The 20,577-nt window shown below is 35.1% G+C and overlaps 1 protein-coding gene across 1 annotated transcript in view; it reads left to right on the forward strand.

The window, feature by feature from the left end:
• The window catches only part of EIF2A (eukaryotic translation initiation factor 2A), a 37,832-nt gene that overhangs the window by 1,740 nt on the left and 15,515 nt on the right, over positions 1 to 20,577 (forward strand). The window contains exons 2-7 of the mRNA XM_068546098.1: positions 7,673 to 7,742; positions 12,642 to 12,716; positions 15,558 to 15,676; positions 16,814 to 16,913; positions 17,273 to 17,355; positions 20,421 to 20,494. Coding sequence (XP_068402199.1) covers positions 7,673 to 7,742; positions 12,642 to 12,716; positions 15,558 to 15,676; positions 16,814 to 16,913; positions 17,273 to 17,355; positions 20,421 to 20,494 — 521 coding nt within the window. The remainder of the gene's footprint in view (positions 1 to 7,672; positions 7,743 to 12,641; positions 12,717 to 15,557; positions 15,677 to 16,813; positions 16,914 to 17,272; positions 17,356 to 20,420; positions 20,495 to 20,577) is intronic.

Below are 20,577 nucleotides of genomic sequence, written 5' to 3' on the forward strand. Positions count from 1 at the left end.
GTGCCAAGTACAATGCCTGCTAAACAATAGACACTAAGTGTTTAATGGAAGAATAACTTAATGAATGATAACCACTTTATCTGGAGTCAGGTTAACCAAGAGTGACAGTTTTCTTCCAGTGCTTAAGATCAAGGACTTCGTAAGAGCTTAAGGGTTATATAGTGCGTCTGCTCCGAATATTCTCATATTTATAGCAGCTCAGAGAAATTCACATTGCAAATTGGCAGAGTCAGGATTATATTCAATCATTCAACTCCATGGCCCATTTTTCTTTCACTAGAACACACTGATTAATCTTTTAAACATTCTTAGTATAGGTATTTCAGTCAATAATAGATTCTTTTACTTCCAAAATCTTTTTTTAAATATAGACTTATGGGACTTTGGAGTTGTGAATAATTTAAAGATTATGCAGTAAATTTTATTAGTTATGACTTTCAGTTGGAAATGACAAAAAGCTAAAGCAGATAAAAAGGGGATTTTTAAAAAATTAATTAATTTATTTTTGGCTGCGTTGGGTCTTCGTTGCTGCGCGTGGGCTTTCTCTAGTTGTGCGAGCGGGGCTTACTCATCGTTGCGGTGCGCGGGCTTCTCATTGCAGTGGCTTCTGTTGCGGAGCCCGAGCTCTAGGCGCGTGGGCTTAAGTAGTTGTTGCATGCAGGCTCAGTAGTTGTGGTTTGTAGGCTTTAGAGCGCGGGCTGAGTAGTTGTGGCGCACGGGCTTAGTTGCTCCGTGGCATGTGGGATCTTCCCGGACCAGGGCTTTGAATCCGTATTCCCTGCATTGGCAGGCGGATTCTTAACCACTGCACCACCAGGGAAGCCCCGAAAAGGGGATTTTTTTAAAAAACAAAAAAAGCTCATGTAACCTTAAAGCTTCTACTGTTACATCCAGGTATTCACATGACTCCAAAAACCTGTTTTTCTTCCTCCTTAAGCTCTTGCTTTCTTTCCGATTAAACTTATTCTCAGGCTGATGTTCTAGTCGGGAGCTCCAGGTTTACATTCAACCAGCTCAACGGCCCCAGAGGAAAGTGCACATCTGTGCCAGTCTCAAGGCTGGCTGCCTTTGGCTTGGCTCATGCTCATCTTTGAATCAGTCAATTTTTAATCAAATCACCAGGACCAAATTATATCCTCACCCCTGGATATTTCCCAAAGGAAAACTAAAGTCTCCTAAAAGGGGGGCCTGGATGCTAGGCATGTAAAACAACAATAGCCCTTACATGAAGCCCCTACTGTCCAATCAGCTTGCCTAGTTGAAGCCATTGCGATAATCAAGACTGAGTCATTTTCTTAAATTGATATATACTTCAGTGGATGTAAGCATTGGAAAAAGTATCATACTATAATGATCACCATATCCCTGGCATAGGACCCTTGTTTGTTGAAGTCCAGTAGTTTTCTCATATTAACTCAGGCCTAGAGCAATAAATGGTATGTGAGTATCTAGAAAGGCTAGTAAGTTTTAAAAAGATACTATGTAGGTACAGTATTTAATGTAATTGTTGTTTTTAAACAGTTATTCTGTGTGAAACTCTGGCATTTATTTGTTGCTTTAATGAAAAGAACTTAGCATTCTAGATTTTTCTTTCCAGTAGAACATATTGCTGATCCTTCTTGATTAAAGGGGAAAATCACTAAAAATAAGGAATCATATCAGGTGTCAATACACTATGTTAAGCTATCCCCACATTTTACTCACTGTTTTACATTTAGTCACTTCTAATTAAAATGAATTCCTCATTAGAAATTCATATGTAGAAAAAAATTGCTTCAGTTATTGAAAAGAGTTGAGTCCATATTTATTTTTGCTTTTATTAACTTATAATGCAGTTTATGTTCCGTTATGAACCTGATTTTGTGTTTCTTCTGATAAACTTTTGTATATCCATGTATTCAAGTTTGTATAAGAAGTTGCTCAAACTAATAAATCCAGTATAGTATCTTAGTGGTTCCAAAATGTCTTACAGCACTTTCTCATAGGATGCTTCTATGTAGGGAAGTGTGAAAGAAAATATTTGTTTTAAATAGTGGCTTACATGTATGAACAAAACTATAATGACTCAATATGACTTTTATGATGAATTTAATTGATAATTAGTTCACATATAACAGACATATCTATTGTAAAGCATCATGTACAAAAGTTGTCTAATTTAATGGGAACCAACAGTATCATCAGTGTATGAAGTAGCTTTGATATGTACTTTTGTCTTGCAGAATACGTTTTTATCTTAGTACAAAAATCTTGGTCTATTTGATTTTTAATTTTAATTTAGCACCTCTGTCCTGTATTCCCTGGCAAATCAGTTCTTGAGAAATGTTGACAGACTTTTGATTGGTTTTATTTCTTGCCGTGTTGTGAACAAGGTATTACCAAAAAGGGATGGGCTTTTAAAAAGCCTTTTTATTTTGATATAAATTAAAACTTGAAAGAAGTTGCAGAGAGAATAAAGAAAGTTCCTGCATATCCTTCACCTAGCTTTCCCCAATGATAATATCTTATAGTGTATTATCCAAACGAGGAAATTGACACTGGTACAGTCGTATTTACTAAACTGCTCTCCTTATTTGGATTTTACTAGTTTGTGCATGTCTATATTTTATCACGTGTAGATTCATGTAGCCACCACTATCAGAATATAGAACTGCTCTATCACCACAAAGATGTTTACCCGTTTATCGTTGGACCCTCCTTCCAACTCTAACTGTTGGCAACCACTGATCTGTCCTGTATCATGATAATTTTGTCATTTCATGAGTGTTATATATCCTGGTGAAAAGCCAACCATTTTTTTTTAGTAAGTTTTTATAGCATGGCCGAACATAATGATTTGTGATAAATATTGAATAGCAACCTTAATATAATACAAAATTATTGAGACTACCTAGTGAAATTATCTTGATTATTATTCAAGGGACAATTGAAATGTACTTCTAAATTTCAAACAACAACAGTTTGCCTTTTTTTCTCCATCTCTATGCAAAATACAAATGTATTTTCCTTAAAAAAAAAAAAAGTGTTATATAAATGGAATCATAGACTATGTAACCTTTTAATTTTTGTTTTCAAAGTGTTCTTTATTTAGAATGTGAACATATGCATGTTGAAAAGCTGATTAATCTAGCTGATTAATTTGACTCAAGATTTTGCTTCTCCAGAAACATACTAAAACCAGTAATTGAAAGCCACATGAGACTGAATGCTACTTGAGCAAGAAAGACATGGCACTTTTCACACTGACTTTTCTGTCGGTGTTGCCTTCTGAGATTTTGCGTTCATAATCTGCATTATTAAGTTAAGTGGGAGTTTTGCTCCTGTCTTAGTCCATTCTGGCTCCTGTAACAAAAATATCATAGACTGGGTGGTAAACAACAGAAATTTATTTCTTACAGTTCCGGAGGCTGGCAAATCCAAGATCAGGGCACGGGCAGGTTCAGTGTCTGGTGATCACCTGCTTCCTGGCTCATAGACAGCCATTCTGCACTGTGTCCTCACATGGTGGAAGAGACAAGGGACCTCTTTGGGGCCTCTTTCATGAGGGCACTAATCCCATTCATAAGGGTTCTTCCTTCATGACCTAATTACCTCCCCAAAGCCATTCCAAATACCATTAGGGATTAAGTTTCAATATATGAATTTGGGGTAGGGGTATGTAAACATTCAGTCTTAGCAACTCTTTTGGGATCTTCTACATGTCTTAGTTTGGGATGTAAGTATGAAATAGAAATTTTGGAAAAGGAAAAACTTGTACCCGTACTGGTTGCCCTGAATACCCTGAAAGTTCCCACTGCTGTGGCCAGAAGGCTACCTTCATGGGTTCTGAGGTACAGCTGCCACTTTAATATAACGTACGAAAACTTTGAATTTTCACCAAGTAAACATTGTGGTCGGTAATAACAGCAAAGTCAACAAATACAGAGGACCAAGGTCACTAGGTACAAGTGTCATGAGAACACAAGAAGCTGAGATGAGCTAGGGAAAGCTTTTTTTCTTTTTTGCCAGTCACTTCAGGCATGTGTTAAGGCAGTAGAGCATGGTTTGATTGCGTTATCATATGGCACATTTTAAAAGTATTTCGGCTTCATTGGGTATACACTGATAATGTACCGTTTTGTTTTCCTAGGTAAGTATGAGAATTTTGAAAGAGCGATTAGTGAGTTAAATTGTCACTGCAGCTTGTGGGAGGGACCTCATTAGGCTGACAGAATTTTATGCAACCTAACGATAACGTGTAATCTGACAACTGCAAACCCCCTAGTTTGGGAAATTCATTTTTTATTAATCCCTCAAATAAATGTTTATTAAAACCTTAACTGTAGTATTAAGAAAAGAATGGCTTGTTTTCTTCTAAATCATAATGTATCATACATTATATTGCAGCAGACGATTGATTTGGTGACAAGAAACAGCACAGCTTTGCCTGTGTAGTAAGAGAATTTTGATGCAATACTTGATTTTAGCCAGAACGCCAAGAAGCAGTTGAGAATTTCTGATGCCAAAGAATTAAACTTCATAGTTTTCAAGTCTTCTAGGAAAACATTTCCTGGCACAAAATGTTTACTAAATGTATTAGAGATTTTTAGAATAGATATCGTCAGTGTTTCATTCAAGGTGTAGCAGTAGACTGAGCTCCTTTTGAAATCATCATTTTGAGTGTAGTGATGGACTCATTTTTTAAGATCCCTACTGCCTAGCACATGGAGCTGTGCAGGGGCCAGGTATAGAGCCTTGTAGGCAGTAGCGTGAGGAGTTTAGATTTTGATATATGTAGAACACTTTGCTAGACTCCATTCTATTCAAGGGCAAACTACCCACAGCAGTTTGGCGACTCAGTTTAGTATATGAGGAAACATGGTATCCAGTTGTATACTTGTGGATATCTGACCAGAAACTCATTATTCAATTACGTGTTTACTCCCTTATTTTTCATCATTTCCACTAGAATGGAAGCTCCATGAGTACATAGATTTTTATCTTGTTTGTCAGTGGTTCTTTTACTTTCATTCTAACTTAAAAACAAAAAAATTATTTATTTATTTATTCATTCATTCATTCATTTTGGCTGCGCCAGGTCTTAGTTGCGGCATGCGGGATCTTAGTTGTGGTGTGCAAACTCAGTTGCGGCATGCATGCAGGATCTAGTTCCCTGACCAGGGACTGAACCCCGGGCCCCTTGCATTGGGAGTGTGGAGTCTTACCCACTGGACCACCAGGGAATTCCGTCATTCTAACTTTAAATTATTTACTTAGGGAAGGTAGATTATATTACTTTCAATATCTGAAGATTGAGCTAGTTAATTTACAGATAGAAAATTGATGTTATGAGAACTGTCCCTTGAGAAGGGAAAGGAAATAGGGATCAGAGTTGGAGCCAAGAGTGGCCCCTAGCTACCAACTTTGATGCTGAAGAGTGGGAGATTTCTGACTAGCTGGCAGAAAAGGAAGCAAGTGAAATTGTAGCCATGGACTTCAGTAAAACTTTTTCTTTTCTTCAGCTCTTATACTGTTGCTGCTAGCAGGAGTTCTAGCTGATAAAATAGTTACTCATCACCAAGTCCTGTCAGTTTTCTCTCTTGAATATTGAACACTTATTCTTCACTTTCCATTTCCACTGCCCTACCCTAGTCCAAGTTTTGTGTTGTTTTATTTTTTTGTGGCCGTGCTGCTTGGCTTGCAGGATCTTAGTTCCCCCCACCAGGGATGGATCCCGGGCCCCTGGCAGTGGAAGCTTGGAGTCCTAACCACTGGACCACCAGGGAATTCCCAAAGTTTCTATTATCTCTCCTGTGGGACTAGTGCAGACCATCCTGAGTAGTTTCTTCACATCTTACTGCCTTCTGGTTCACTCTCTACACTGTACCAAGTTGAGCTTTTCAAATTGCAAGTCTGGTTTTAAAAATCTGCCTAAAACTTTTTTGAAGTTTCCCAACATTCTTAGGCTGCAGTCCAATGTTGCCTAACTTAAGCCACAGGATCCTGCTTGGTCTGAGCCCTGTTTTCTTCTCCAGATCCACCTCCTTCCAGCCACACAGGCCTCCTTTCCATTCCTGTGACACTGTCATCTCTCTTGTCACGGAGTTTCTGCACCTGTTACTGTTCTCCTTGCTTGCTAACTGCTATTCATCTTTCAGATCTCAGCACACAAATCACTTACTCAAGGATGCTTTCCCTAACCTTCCATTTTTAGATTAAAACTCCATATTATTCACTCTAGTAGCCTCTTATATCTTTTCTTTGTAGCACTAAATGCAGTTATAGATTTCCATATATTTGACTAATTATCTGATTAGTTAGGTCAAGGACAAGGCTGATTTTCCTCCCTATTGTATCTGCAGTACTCAACATAAGGTTTTGGTGGTAGTTTTTTTTTTTTCTCCAGTAAGCATTTGCTGAATGAATGAATCATTTTATTTGGTTCAGCTTTAGAAGCTTCTAATTCAGCCATTTTAAAAAAGTATAATCTAGTTCTGTAGATGTTTTTGCTTATTTAATCTTGAACTTTGTTCCCACTTAATTTTTTAGAATATTACTATCGTTGGGAGCTTACTAAATGAATGTATCTCATCCTGTTTGTTCTCTTAGCTTGAGAAATTGTAAATAATAATGTCATATTTTTTAAGAACTTTGAATGAATTTATACTATATTTTTATGTTATTATTTTACATAAAGCACACAGTATTTTAAAGTTTATATTTTGCTGATTGGGGCACAGATTCAGAGGTGGCGATGTATCTAAGGTTCCACAGTCAGATAGGAACTGAGGTCTACCTTTGAGTTCATGTCCTTTCTACTATAGTACAACTGCCTTTCACTGGTGACAGTTACAATTTTGAGTTTTTAATTATAAAAGTTACTTGAGAGAGTAAGCTGATACAAAGAAGATTTAACTTAGACTCAGCTTCTAATTCTGTTTCCAGCATCCATACGTTTTGAAAATGAGATTAGAAAATAATGTGAAAACATAATACTAGGATCACTTTTTTCCATTTGAATGAAGGAATATAAGTATGAATGTTGTATCTCAATGCAAATGCATAGATTTCTTGTAAGATAGATAAAAGTGGATTTATTGAAGTAGTCTCCTTAGAGACTAAATGAATATGCTCTATAGGAAAAGAAATAAGAGGGATATTACCTGTCTTAGTTCAGGCTGCTATAACAAAGTACCACATACTGGGTAGCTTATAAACAACAGAAATTTATTTCTTACAGTTCTAGAGGCTGGAAGTCTCAGACCAGGGTGCCAGCATGGTCAGGGTCTGGTGAGGACCCTCTTGTTTGTTGACTGCCAACTTATTGTATCCCCTGTGTTTTTCTTGTAAAGGTACTAATCCCGTTCATGGGGACTCCACCTTTGTGATCTAATAACCCCCCCAAAAGGCTCCACCTTCCAATACCATCACATTGGGATTAGGGTTTCAACGTGAGGATTTTTGTGGAGACACATTCAGTCCATTGCATTACCTATTTATTTCTCAGCAGTTATATGATTTTATGCAAAAGAGGAAGAAAAATGTGCCCTTTTAATGCTGATGTTTGATAGTTCTGTGAAATGTTTAATGATTTCATTAGTATTTTGACTGAAAGCTTTTTTTTTTTAACATTTGTGATAACTGAGTATTTATTAACAAAGTAATGGTGGTTCTTTCCCTTTTTTTTCTTTAGTCCGAGGGTCAGAAGGACTATACATGGTGAATGGACCACCACATTTTACAGAAAGCACAGTGTTTCCAAGGTATGGTTTATTTTGTCGAGTAATGTTATAGAGAACTATACAATGCATTCTGAAGTATTTTTGTTGTTATATTCTGAACAAAAAAGAAAAAGAACAGATAAGCTAGTTTCTTGGGACATATTATGTAATATTAACAGAAGATGGAAAGAATGAAAGAATGCATATTCTCTATCAAGAAAAATGATCTTTAGATTTGAAAATAATAGCTTAAGCATGTTTAAAAGAAAAGGTGTAGACAATAGTGTAATTCAGTTCGTGCCTCTAGCTTAGAAGAATTTTATCTTAGGGACTGAGGAAAAACCTGCAAATCTGATAGCCAAACCACTGCCTATAATCTTCGATAAATTATGGAATGAGAAAGGTATAAGAAATGAAGAAATATAAAAAAATATACACATATAAATATATAGCTAGATAAATAGACATTTTTGCCAAAAAGAAATAATGGAAAGGTAAACCAAAAACTAACAAAAGTGATTATCTATAGGAGGAGAGAGAATTGCAAGATCCAGGGGACATGTCTGTAAATGAACTTTGGTATATATAGTTTCAACTTTGGACCAAGTAATTGTTTTAAATTAAAAAAAAAAATTGAATGGAAAACGGGAACAAGTGAACCTAGCTTTATATTAAGTTGGTGACATAGCCATATGATGATATGCAATATTCTTAAATGCATTCAATAGTTTTATTATTAATAGAAAATTGATATTGTCCTTTTAAATCTATTGTAGGGTAAGACAAATAAATAATTATATTAATGTCATTAGGAACCAAAGTTTCAGCATAAGAGTGAAGTGGGGAGATAGACTTGCATGTATCAATATGAATTCATGATTTCTTTTCATAAAAACATTTGTATTTCCTAGGTCTGTCCACTCTAAAGGCCTAGAGCCAGTGATAACCTGGTAGCAGTAAATACCTCACAGATTATGATCTCTAAATGCCATTCTTCACTAAAAGGAACCAGTTCCTTGGAGGAGTGGTCAACTCCAGGTATAGGACGAAAAATGTATGAGTTGAGCCATACATATCTTGTGCCAGAAAGCGAGGAAGTTATAAAAGGCTAATGGGGTTTTGCTAAACTGTCACAGGAGTCAACCTGAAGGGGTTTATACCAACCTTAGATGGGACAATTTGAGCATTAAGAAGAATAATGACTCTAAGAATTAAGACATGTTAAGTATATAAGTAGTCTCTAAAAAAATCCTCCTCCCTCCAAATCTTATTGGTCAGCATTAGAAGTCGATGGGATCCTTGTTCATTACTTTGAAAATTGATAAAGAAAGAAAAAATCAAGCATTTATGTTGCCTTTCCTATACAAACTATTTTTCAGTAACCAAATTGTTGATAAGGAAAACTTCTTTATAGAACAGTAATAAATTTAAAAAGAATGATGGGATTAGATAATCACCATTTCGTTATCCTAAAGAAGTCATGTATCAGTGGTCCTCAAACTTTTGCATGCATCACAATCATCTGAAGAGCTTGTTAAAACACAGGATACTGTTCCCTCTTCAGATTTTCTGATTCATTAGATCCAGGGCAGGGCCCCAAGAATTAGAATTTTTAACAAGTTCCTAGGTAATGCTGACACTGCAAGTCTAGGGACCACACTTTGAGAACGACTGATCTACACAAATGATCATTAAAAGATGCTGTTAGATGAACTGTTGATAGGGAACTTTATAATCAGGCTGACATCATCTGACCCTATTGATCATTTTTTTTATTAGACTCAGTTCTCTAGAACCTTGTTACAGGAAATATGGGCCCAAGATCAGCCATACTGGCATCACCTTGAGCCACTGCAGAAATCAAACATCAGAACATCTCAGGCCCTACTCAGCTTACTGAATCAAAATCTGTATTTTAACCAGCTCCTCAGTGATTTGTATGCACATTAATATTTGAAAAGCACCACTTTAGAAAATAAGAGTCTGTGTTAAAGCTTTTGTGCTGCACTTCATTGGGGTGTGCAGTCCCAAGGCAGCAGGATTGAGGGGGAAAGGGAAATGAGACAAGGAAGAAGTGAAAGCAAATATAGAGTGAGGTGCACTGAACTGACCACAGATTCACAAAATCCATCCAAGTTGCTTGGTCATGCAGAATTTCTCCAGAGAGGTTGTACAGAACCACTGTTCCTTAGAACAATCTATTTTGAAGAGGATGGGTACGAAATTGGTCTGCAGCCAGAATCTTCTTTTGATCTGTTCGGGTTGAATCTGAGTGCCAGTGCTTCTCTTCCTGCTACTGCAATAGGCATAATGGAAGCCGTGCTGAAATGTGGCCTTCATTCTTGGAGAGTCTGAGACAACCAGTGGTGTTAGGAGATGAGGTGGCCAGGTCTCTTCGTTGAATAGCTGGTGCCTGGGAGCAGGAAGGATTAGGTGAGTCTGAGGAGGCGCATAATGAGTCCACTACAATCTCAGCGTCACTAAGAGTAGAACAAGGAGACATTATGTGTCTCCTGGTAAGTTGCAATAGGAACTATGCGGTACTTACCTTCTATGAAGATTTTTAAAAACCTGCTTCTAATCAAGCTTTTGGATGAATGGTCCTTAAATTTGGCTGCACATTAGAATGACTTGGGGAGCTTTTAAAAAACCGGATATCCAAGTACTAGGTATTAAATGATAGTAAGGAATTATTGTTAATTTCATGAGTTGAAGTGGCATGGTGGTGGTTCTGTTTTTTAAAAATGCCCGCCCGCGTCAGTTAGAGACGCATACTGAAGTATAGAGTAAAATGATATGACATCTGGTTTTGCTTTAAAATATTCTGGCATTAAATATGAAAGTAGGGAGTAGATTAAAGAAAATTGACCATGAGTTAATAATTATTTAAGCTTGGTGATAGGTGTGTAGGGGGGTTATCATACTTTTTCTCTATTTTTGTGTATATTTGAAATTTTTCATTTAAAAGATTGTTCCAGAAGGAAATAGACAAAGTTTTCCAATTGCCAAAATTAAGAAAAGAATTGAAGTCTGGATACTATAGTCTAGGAAGCTTGCCTTCATTCTTAAACATAATTCTAGAATGAGTTATTAAAAAGACAATTTATAATCATTACAATAAGGAGGTAATTATTGGAGTCAAAATGAGCTTGCTAAGAATAAATTGTTTCAAGTTTATCTCATTTCCTTTCTGAGTAGAATTTCCAGACACATCAGAATAGATCTATAAACATGATTTTAGCAAAGTATCTGAGAAATGAGAAAGTCTTTCGGTTGAATGATGTTAGTGACAGAGTTGTTATTGGTTAAGAGCTGTGAAGTTAGCTGACTAATGAGTTGATGTAGTTTGAGGGAAGGACTATTGGTGAGCCACAGGAGCTTGTTCAAAGGTCATCCAATATTCTCATAATTAATTTAGATGATAGCTTAGAATGATGTTTTATAATTTATATTTTACTTAAATCTGTGAGGAATGACTAATGCTTTTAAAAGGGAAAATGAAGATATAAGTAGATATCAGTAGGCTGGAATAATAGACCGAAAGTTGGGTAGGATTTAAAAAGAATAATTGTAAAATTCTGCCTTAAGGTTCAGAAATGAGTTGCACAAGTATAGAATGGAGGACATCTTGGTCATAGCTATTTATGTAAGGGAGTGAGAAAAAAAAATGTTTTAGTAACTACACACTGAGAATAAGCTACCATTATTGTATGATTGCAGAAACACAAATGTCATCTTCAGATGAATTAATGCAAAGATAGTGTTCAGGGCTTCCCTGGTGGCGCAGTGGTTAAGAATCCGCCTGCCAATGCAGGGGACACGGGTTCGAGCCCTGGTCCAGGAAGATCCCACATGCCACGGAGCAACTAAGCCCATGTGCCACAACTACTGAGCCTGCACTCTAGAGCCCACGAGCCACAACTACTGAAGCCCGTGTGCCTAGAGCCCATGCTCCGCAGTAAGAGAAGCCACCGCCATGAGAAGTCCGCGTACCACAACCAAGAGTAGCCCCTGCTCGCGGCAACTAGAGAGAGCCCGCGCACATCAACGAAGACCCAACGCAGCCAAAAATAAAAAATAAATAAAATAAATAAATTTATTTAAAACAAAAACAACAGAAACAAAGACGTTGTCAAGTTTAGAAGGGGTGTACTGGTCAGTTCTCTGTGTGTCGTTATTTGACATTTCAAATACTTGTTAGCCACAAAGTTCTGATCTAATGTTGTGACTACACATATGGACATCTGTACACACACGCACACATTTCTGTTTGGGTCTTCATTATCACTGGGAGATGTACTCACAGTAGCCATCTCCAGTTGAGAGATACAGTACTTAAAGTTTTGATCGTTTGATAGAAGGTTGCCAAGAAGTTCAAGTTCCACAGGTTAGTTTTTGTACAGAATCCTGCATCCATATTTTTTTAATGTGAAAAACCTCTTATCGTTGTTATACTTTCTGTCTCTGCACATGAGAAATTGATGGAACGTCTTTGTCCTTCAAATCCAGGGTCACTTCTTGGCCACTGGAGGATATTTTATCCACCATTGTTTTGTTATGCAGGTAGTTTGGGAAATTCTTCACAAAACCCCCATGTTGAAATCCTTCAGCTCTCTCAAGATAAGGGCTGACAGCTGGTAGCTTCCACATACACCTACATTTTTGGGTTTTCACACCAACTAGTTATTTACCCAAAAGAGCTCTATTTCTTACTTAACATTGGTCTGTTGGTATAAAATCAATTTCCAGCTTTACAGTGGTAGTTGGCACTGCATTTTAAGCGAGAAAGTATTTTTGGTAGGCTAAAGCATTTTGGAATTATTTTCTAAAATTTATGTAAGTTCTTAGTCATTAAATTTGTGGTAAGATTGAGGATTTTTAATCAGATTTTTAAAAATATTAATGCTTATTAATTTAAGCTTTTTTTCTTGTTATTTTCAGAGAATCTGGGAAAAATTGCAAAACCTGTACCTTTAGTAAGGATGGGACCTTGTTTGCCTGGGGCAACGGAGAAAAGTTAGTGTTCATTTATATAACATTTTATGTGTGTGTTGTAAATATAAAACATAATTGTTTTATGTGAATAACATGTATTTGGATGTCATTTATAAAGTCTATCTTTTAATGTCGGTGCTGTTAGGTGTTATCTCCAATATAGCATCCATAGAACATCTCCAAAGTTGTTAGTTTCTATTTATGTGCCAGGACTTCTTTGAGTTCTCTAGTTACTTAGAATTAAAAAGTAACATATGAAAAAGGGCAATTAATTTAATGCAGAAGAAGCTGAGAGGTTGTTTTAAATAGTGCTCTAAGTGATTGGTTAGGGTTTCTTAAGTTCTGCACTAACACTTAGAGAAAAACTCTCTTTGCTTGTTTATGGTAGGTACCTTATATCTTTGCTGTTAACTTATTAACAACTGTCTATATTTATTACTGTTAGTTTTATTGTGTATAACAGCATATCATCTAAGTATAAGTTATTCAAAAGTATGTTTGGTATAGTCTGTATTACATAAAATAATCAGATTACAAAATTGGTCTTGCAAAAAAAAAAAAGTATTTTGGTTCAGTGTTCATAATTTCACTTAGAAAACCAATTCTTTTCAATTTTCCATAGTCACTGTATTTCAGTTCACAGAACCAGGAAAATGCCTGAATATTTGTTGCTTGGTTTAAAGTTATTTTTGTTGTTTTTAGCCAGATATAATATCTTAGGTTTTTTAAAGGGGGAAAAATGATTACATCCTTTTGAAAAGTATATTTTAAATGTTTCTTACACAGTGGTACTATATTCTGAGGTCTTTCAGCTATCAGGTCAGATTGGATTAACACATGATTTTTAAAAATGCTAAAATGATTGCGTTGAATTAGTTGATTCACTTCTATGACTATAAGTAGCTGGCAGAATTAGCTTTTATAATTAAAAATGTTCATCAGTATTTTTTTTTTTTAAGTTATTGAATCCAACCAACAAACTGCTACTCTCAAATGATTAAGAATATAATTATATTGGGTCTTATTCACAGTGTTAACAGACAGTCTTACTCTCAGCCTCAAAGAAAGGACGTACTCTCAACTTTTCTTATTTCTTTAGGTGTAACCTATTGTGGGTATTTGGGTTTTTTTTTTTTCAATCCATATTTCATTATTTTTATAATATTTATATATATATATTTATTTTTATTTGGTTGCGCTGACTGTTAGTTGTGGCAGGTGGGCTCCTTAGTTGTGTCATGGGAACTCTTAGTTGCGGCATGCATGTGGTAACTAGTTCCCCGACCAGGGATCGAACCCAGGCCCCCTGCATTGGGAGTGCAGTCTTAACCACTGTGCCAGGAAAGTCCCTAAATCCATATTTTAGTTTACACTATTTGGGTAATGAGTTGATAGAAATTTACTATCTGATGGGACATACCATACATCTTTTCATTGCCTATTACCTTTTTGAGGTATCCCTTATTCTACTAGCTTACAGTTTATTGAGTAAGTCTATTTTCACTTTGGCAATTATTATTAATTATTTTATATGTCATATCTCCACTTTGTTTTCTGTTGGATTCCACTCAATCCTCTTAATATGTCCCCACATGTTGTGTCCATCTTTTTAATAGATTTTTTTATACCTGGTTTTAGCATTTATTTCCTTAAGTTGCTGCAGCCACAACAATACATATTGTTCCTGGGGCAAGAGAAACAGATACAGTGTATTGATTGTGGTCGTTGCTGGGTTCACGGTTAACTAAGTCAGAAGCTATAACTGATTTTTCCTTAAATGTGTGCTTATTTAAATTAAAATAAACACCCTTCATTAAACTAAGAATAACTTTAAAGTTTATTAACAACAACAAAAAAGAAAGCTTCATGTAATTCTATAATATGTAATTTACAGTAAGTTGTAAAGAATCTATAGTCATAAGTGTGTGTGTTTGTGTGTATGTTTCTGTGTGTTTAAACAATATACGGTAATTGTTTATTCTTACCAGTTGCCGCTTATCCTAACCCAGTGTCCTCAAACTTGAGTTGAACAAAGTAACTTTAAGGAATTTCTGCAGTGAGATGGAGTATCTTTTTTTTTTTTCTTTCTTTCTTTCACCCCAAGGACTACCTAAGAGCAAGTCAGGCCAAACAGGTTTCAGAGCATTGCTCTGGCATTTATTAGTAGTATGCTCTTGGGCAAATCATCAAATCATTTCATTTTTCTAACCTTCAGTTTCACCATTTGTAAAATGGAGATGATAATACCTGTTTTATGAGATTGTTGTGAGGATTAAATGAGAAAATGTACATAAAGTGGTTAAACCAGAACATGGTTCAGAGAAAGTGTCCCCAAAAGTGGAAACTGCTTTTGTTTTTACAATTATTGTTATTTTTGTCATTGTACCACGATAATTCTTACAGTAATATCTTTTGGAGATTGCTTCTGAGATTTTTATAGACATCAAAAGTATCCTTGCTGATTTCCCTAGCTGCTGCAGTTTCCATTTACTCAAATTAAAAAATATATACTTTTCGTTTTCTCTTGGATTTGAAATTCCTCAGCTTGTCTGTAGATTTGCTCTGTGTTCACTTAAAGGCCTGTTTTTTCCTTTTTGGTTGAAGGTGGTATCTATTGTATCTTCCCGCAAATTCTATGTTATTTCCCAACACCAGCCTTAAATAGGGACCTTTTGGTAAAATGTACACTTTTTTACGTTTAAGTGTTTATTGGATATTTTCTAGAACTGACTGAAAATTGATTTTTATGAGGAATGAACACTTTAGAGTGATCTGTATTTAAAAAGAAGTATGAATGTTTTGGATACTGCTGGCTATTGTGAAACAGTATTTCATTGCTGAAGTAATTTCTTTTGAAACCAGAATAAATGTTATCAATGTCACTAACAAGGGACTACTGCACTCCTTCGACCTTCCAAAGGCAGTTTGCCTTGAGTTCTCGCCAAAAAACACTGTCCTGGCAACATGGCAGCCTTACACTAGTAAGTATTTTCCAATTGTAAAAATATTCTGACAGGACCAACTCAACTCAGTGGGGGAAAAAAAGGAGAAGGTTTATAACCTTATAGGAAAGTAATTAATATTTATGATAGTAAATAGTGTTTTAGAATATTTTTAATCGACAATGAATCTTGTATTCTCCAAATAGAATGTACTTTAAGTAATTTCAAGGTATAGTAAGTTAGTGAGAAGATCCATCATGAGATAGAGGAAAAGAAAAAAGCTCAAGGGAAAATTTATAAAGTAAATAACCAATGGATAGAGAAGATTGCAAAAATTACGAAGAATAATGACCTTTAAAATAAAAAACGCTTTATATAATTATAAATGAAAGAGGAAGTACAGTAGACACAACATCTAAGAAATGTGTATGGTATGACAAAGAGTAGGAAATGGTGTGTCATTTTCTAACGCATTTAAAGATCTAATATACGTTATATGAACATTTTATTGGCTTGGCCAACAGGTTCGTTTGGGTTTTTCCATAACATCTTACAGAAAAATCCAAACGAACTTTTTAGCCAACCCAATATATAGCTGTGCTTCATAGATCAGTGATAAAATATTGGGTCCCGGTATAGGACTTATTTTAAGAAGCATTTTGTAACAATGTGGATATTGTTGAATAAATATAGGATAGTAGTTCACTGTTGGGTTATAAACTTCCTGAGTTCGTTCTTCCAAGAGGCATGGACTCTAATGAATATGATTTTTCCAAGTAAGTAAAAGGGAAATTGAGAATCAGTTGAGGACTGTGAGTGGTTTTATATAACTTTTTTTCATGTGTGTGACTTACAGACACAGCTTTCGTGATAAGACAGTTTAATCTGTTTAACAGCAAACTATGTCACACTTAATAAACAAGAACTCTCTTAAGTGTTCTTAAAAACTGTAGTAATTAACTCATTTCAGAAATACAAAATTCTGCTCAAACAGCCGTCATATTGTCATGGCTTTAGGAATGGATGATTAAATCTATAATTAAAGCTAGAGGGGAAAGTTGATTTAAAGCAACTCTTACTGGATCTTTATAATCTTGTTCAAATTTTTTCTAAGAGTGAAATCTTTTTACTAGTGTTAGGAGACAATTACTGCAAAAAATTTTGTTTTTATGGCAGCTTCTAAAGATGATACAGCTGGGATACCTAACCTACAACTTTATGATGTGAAAACTGGGACGTGTTTGAAGTCTTTCATCCAGAAAAAAATGCAAAATTGGTAAATAAATGCTTTAAAATACTAATTATTTTAAAATATTTTAAATATCTTTGTTGTATATTATTTGTTTCTCTGGTATTGATTTAGAAAATAACTTGTCAGATCAAAATCTAGATCTTTAAGGATTTTGTATGTGAGAATGTAATAGAGTAAAAACTTGATCTTTTATTTAGTATTTGAATCAAAAGGAATAATATTTTTCTATTATATATGCTGACTAAAACTATTAGTAACTGACTTGACATCATATTTATAAGTATTTTTCCTTAAATAGTAAACAATATCGTAAACTTTAACATGTTAACATATGATGTTACATTCTATTTAAATTTTTTTAATATTCTTTCTTTTCAATGTAGGTGTCCATCCTGGTCAGAAGATGAAACTCTTTGTGCCCGAAATGTTAACAATGAAGTTCACTTCTTTGAAAACAACAATTTTAGTATGGAAAGATTTATGAAATAATTTTATTATTTGCTATAAATATGTACAGTTTTTATTGCCTTACATATGATATCATAGGGTTCTCCTAAATACTGTTAATATATTAACAATTGCTGTTATAGTAATTCATTTGAATAACTCCAAGTGTAATTGCTAGTAAAATTTTATAACACAAACATATTCTTTTATAATAAATTTTTACTATCTAATAATTACTATTAAGACATTTGAGTATCTCTTTCTGAGTTTAGTTGCTATTGAAATGCTGTGATACAAATTTTTAAAGTATTTTTTTGTGTAGAATTTCAAATACAAAAGTAGACACCTAGTCCCATAACCATCAGCCCATTGCCAAACCTTCTTCATCCATGCATCTGTCCACCTACCATCTCTTTTATTCTGCTAAAGCAAATTGTAGACATCATATAATTTTACCTATAACTGTTTCAGTATGTATCTCTGAAGATTAGGGCTCCTAATATTTTTTTAAAACTTAATCATAATACCATTATCACAGATTATAGAATATCTGGTCAGTGTTCAAATTTCTAATAATTGAAAATGTGATAATTTTTTTAAAACTCAGGATGCAAATAAGGTCCTTCACATTGCAATTGATTTATATATCTTTTAAGTTTCTTTACGCTATAAGTTCCCTCTCCATTCTTTTTTCCCCCTTGCAATTTATTATTTAAGAAACAAAGTTACTTGTCTTATATATATTCCCGTATTTGAGTTTTGCTCTTGTATCCCATTCTGTAATTTAACATGTTCATCTGTTTCCTGTAAATAACTATTTGGATCTAGAGTTGGTCAGCTTCAAGTTCTTTTTTGGGAAGCTGAGGGCAAGACTACATCATAAGGCAGTTTTCAATTCTTTTATCAAGAAGCACATAATGTCTCATTGTCTTTAATTTTGTATGGTTAATTGGCATTAATGTTCAATGCCTCGATCCATTATTTCATGCGTGGTTAAAAATTGGTGATACTATAGTTTCCCTCCTTCCCCTGTCATTTATTAGCTGTACTACCTCTATAAGGAGAAATTCCCCTTTCTACTATTTGGTTACCTAGTGGACCATTTATATGGGAAAGGCAAAATAAATATTCTTCTCCTTTATCACTTTTAATAAAATGAGTTCTTTCTTTAGCAATCTCCATTGCAACCAATAGTCCCCACCCCCAACCTAATGAACTATGGATTTAAACATGATGTGTTTCAATCCATTTTAATTACTATTCTTATTGATTCTCAAATTGTCCCATCATTGGTCAATTAGTCTTTAATGTCTTTTTTGCTATATGGTAGGACAGATCATTCTAGGATTATCTTGTATATTTCTTGCTATACGCCCAGAATCAGCCAATTCTCCAATATACTCTGCTCCCTTTTTATGGAAAATGGTATTTAGAGACCACAGTCTGGGTGTAGAGGATTCTCATTGCTACTGTGTTGATTGATCATTGTTCCTAGGCCTTTTTTTTTTTTTTCTTTTTTATCTTATATCTGTATTGCCTTTTGCCAACACCCAAGAATGTGGTTCTCTGGGATAACGGGGGTGATAGTTTGATAATATCACATCCACATAATTATTCATTTGCTTTATTCTTCATTGACCACATAGCATTCTTAGAATAGCAATACCAACAGTAACACCTATAACATGATTCCTGAAAAATAATTTAAAGAAGAAAGTTTTGCAGTTCCTTTTGTCCTTAGAATATTCCATTGGTGACTGAACACTTTTTAGTACAGTCACGGACTTAACAATAGTTTAAGATTTTTCAACTTCATGATGGTGTGAAAGTGGTATGTATTCAGTAGAAATTGTACTATGAATTTCAGTCTCTTCCTGGGCTAGTGCCATGTGGAATGGTACCCTCTCGTGATGCTGGGCAGCAGCAGTGAGCCACAGCTCCCAGTCAGCCACATGATCACAAGGGTCAACAACTGATACACTTACAACTCTTTTGGACCTGTACAACCATTATGTTTTTCACTTTCAGTTGAGTATTCAATAGATTACATGAGATGTTCAACACTTTATTATAAAACAGGCTTTGTGTTTAATGATTTTACTCAACTGTAGACTAATATTAAGTGTTCTGAGCACTTAATATTTAAGGTAGTCTAAGTTAAGCTATGATGTTCAGTACATAAGGTTTATTAAATGCATTTTCAACTTATGATATTCTCACCTTACCATGGGTTTATCAGGACATAACCCCATCATAGGTCGAGAAAGTAGAATGGGAATTGGTAAATGTTCACATGTATAGAAGATGGCATGCAGGCTGATTTTGACACCATCTACACAGTCATTTAGCATTACCCTTCAATTTCCTGCTTTTGAGACTTAATTCTTTCCCCACTAATTTGGGGTTAGCTTGTTTGCTTATCTTACTTGCATACCATACTTGCATGCTTTATGAGCATACCAAAAGAAGGGGGCTGCCAGTTTAGCAGTTTGGTATGCTACTTTTGAATAGCTGTTGATCTCTATATTTGAACAAAGAAAGAGCAATAGCTCTTGGTCCCGTTAACTAGGAGAGCGTAGTGTTCATAACATGGTTTCTTACTGCCTAGCACAGAGTAAGCACTCAACAAATATCGGCCATTGTTATAGTTACTATTGTTGATTATCATTGTTGTGGATCTGTTTATCACATTAGTTACAGAATTTTCATTTCCACGTTCTACAGTAGCAGGCTAGGGTCATCTGTCCCATCGAGTGGGCTCTGAGACTACTTTAGTTCAGAGGTTTAAGAGAAGAGAACTGATATTTATTTAATACCTACTATGTGCCTGGCACTGTACACTAGGAATTAGGTATGTAATCCCATTACTTGCCCAAGGTCACACAGTAGTGACTGAGTAGGAATTCAAGCACAGGTCTGTCTCACTCACCCATGCTTTTTCCACTATGTTGCTCTGCCTCACCTACGTGAGACTACAGTGAGCCGTTTTGTGTATAGTTACGTTAACCTTTTATAATGCATTCAGAATTTGAGATATGTCTATTAGCTTCTCTCATTAATCTAATACCATTTACTTTTTTTTAGATACATTTGCAAATAAATTGCATTTGAAAAAAATTAATGATTTTGTGTTATCACCTGGACTCCAGCCGTACAAGGTAACTGCTAATGTTTTTGTTTGTTCATGTGGAATATTATGAGATTAAACCTTTTCCTAGTTTTTAGTGACTTTAAAAACATG

The sequence above is a fragment of the Eschrichtius robustus genome, chromosome 6 (assembly GCF_028021215.1).
Source record: "Eschrichtius robustus isolate mEscRob2 chromosome 6, mEscRob2.pri, whole genome shotgun sequence".
NCBI classification, from domain to species: domain Eukaryota; kingdom Metazoa; phylum Chordata; class Mammalia; order Artiodactyla; family Eschrichtiidae; genus Eschrichtius; species Eschrichtius robustus.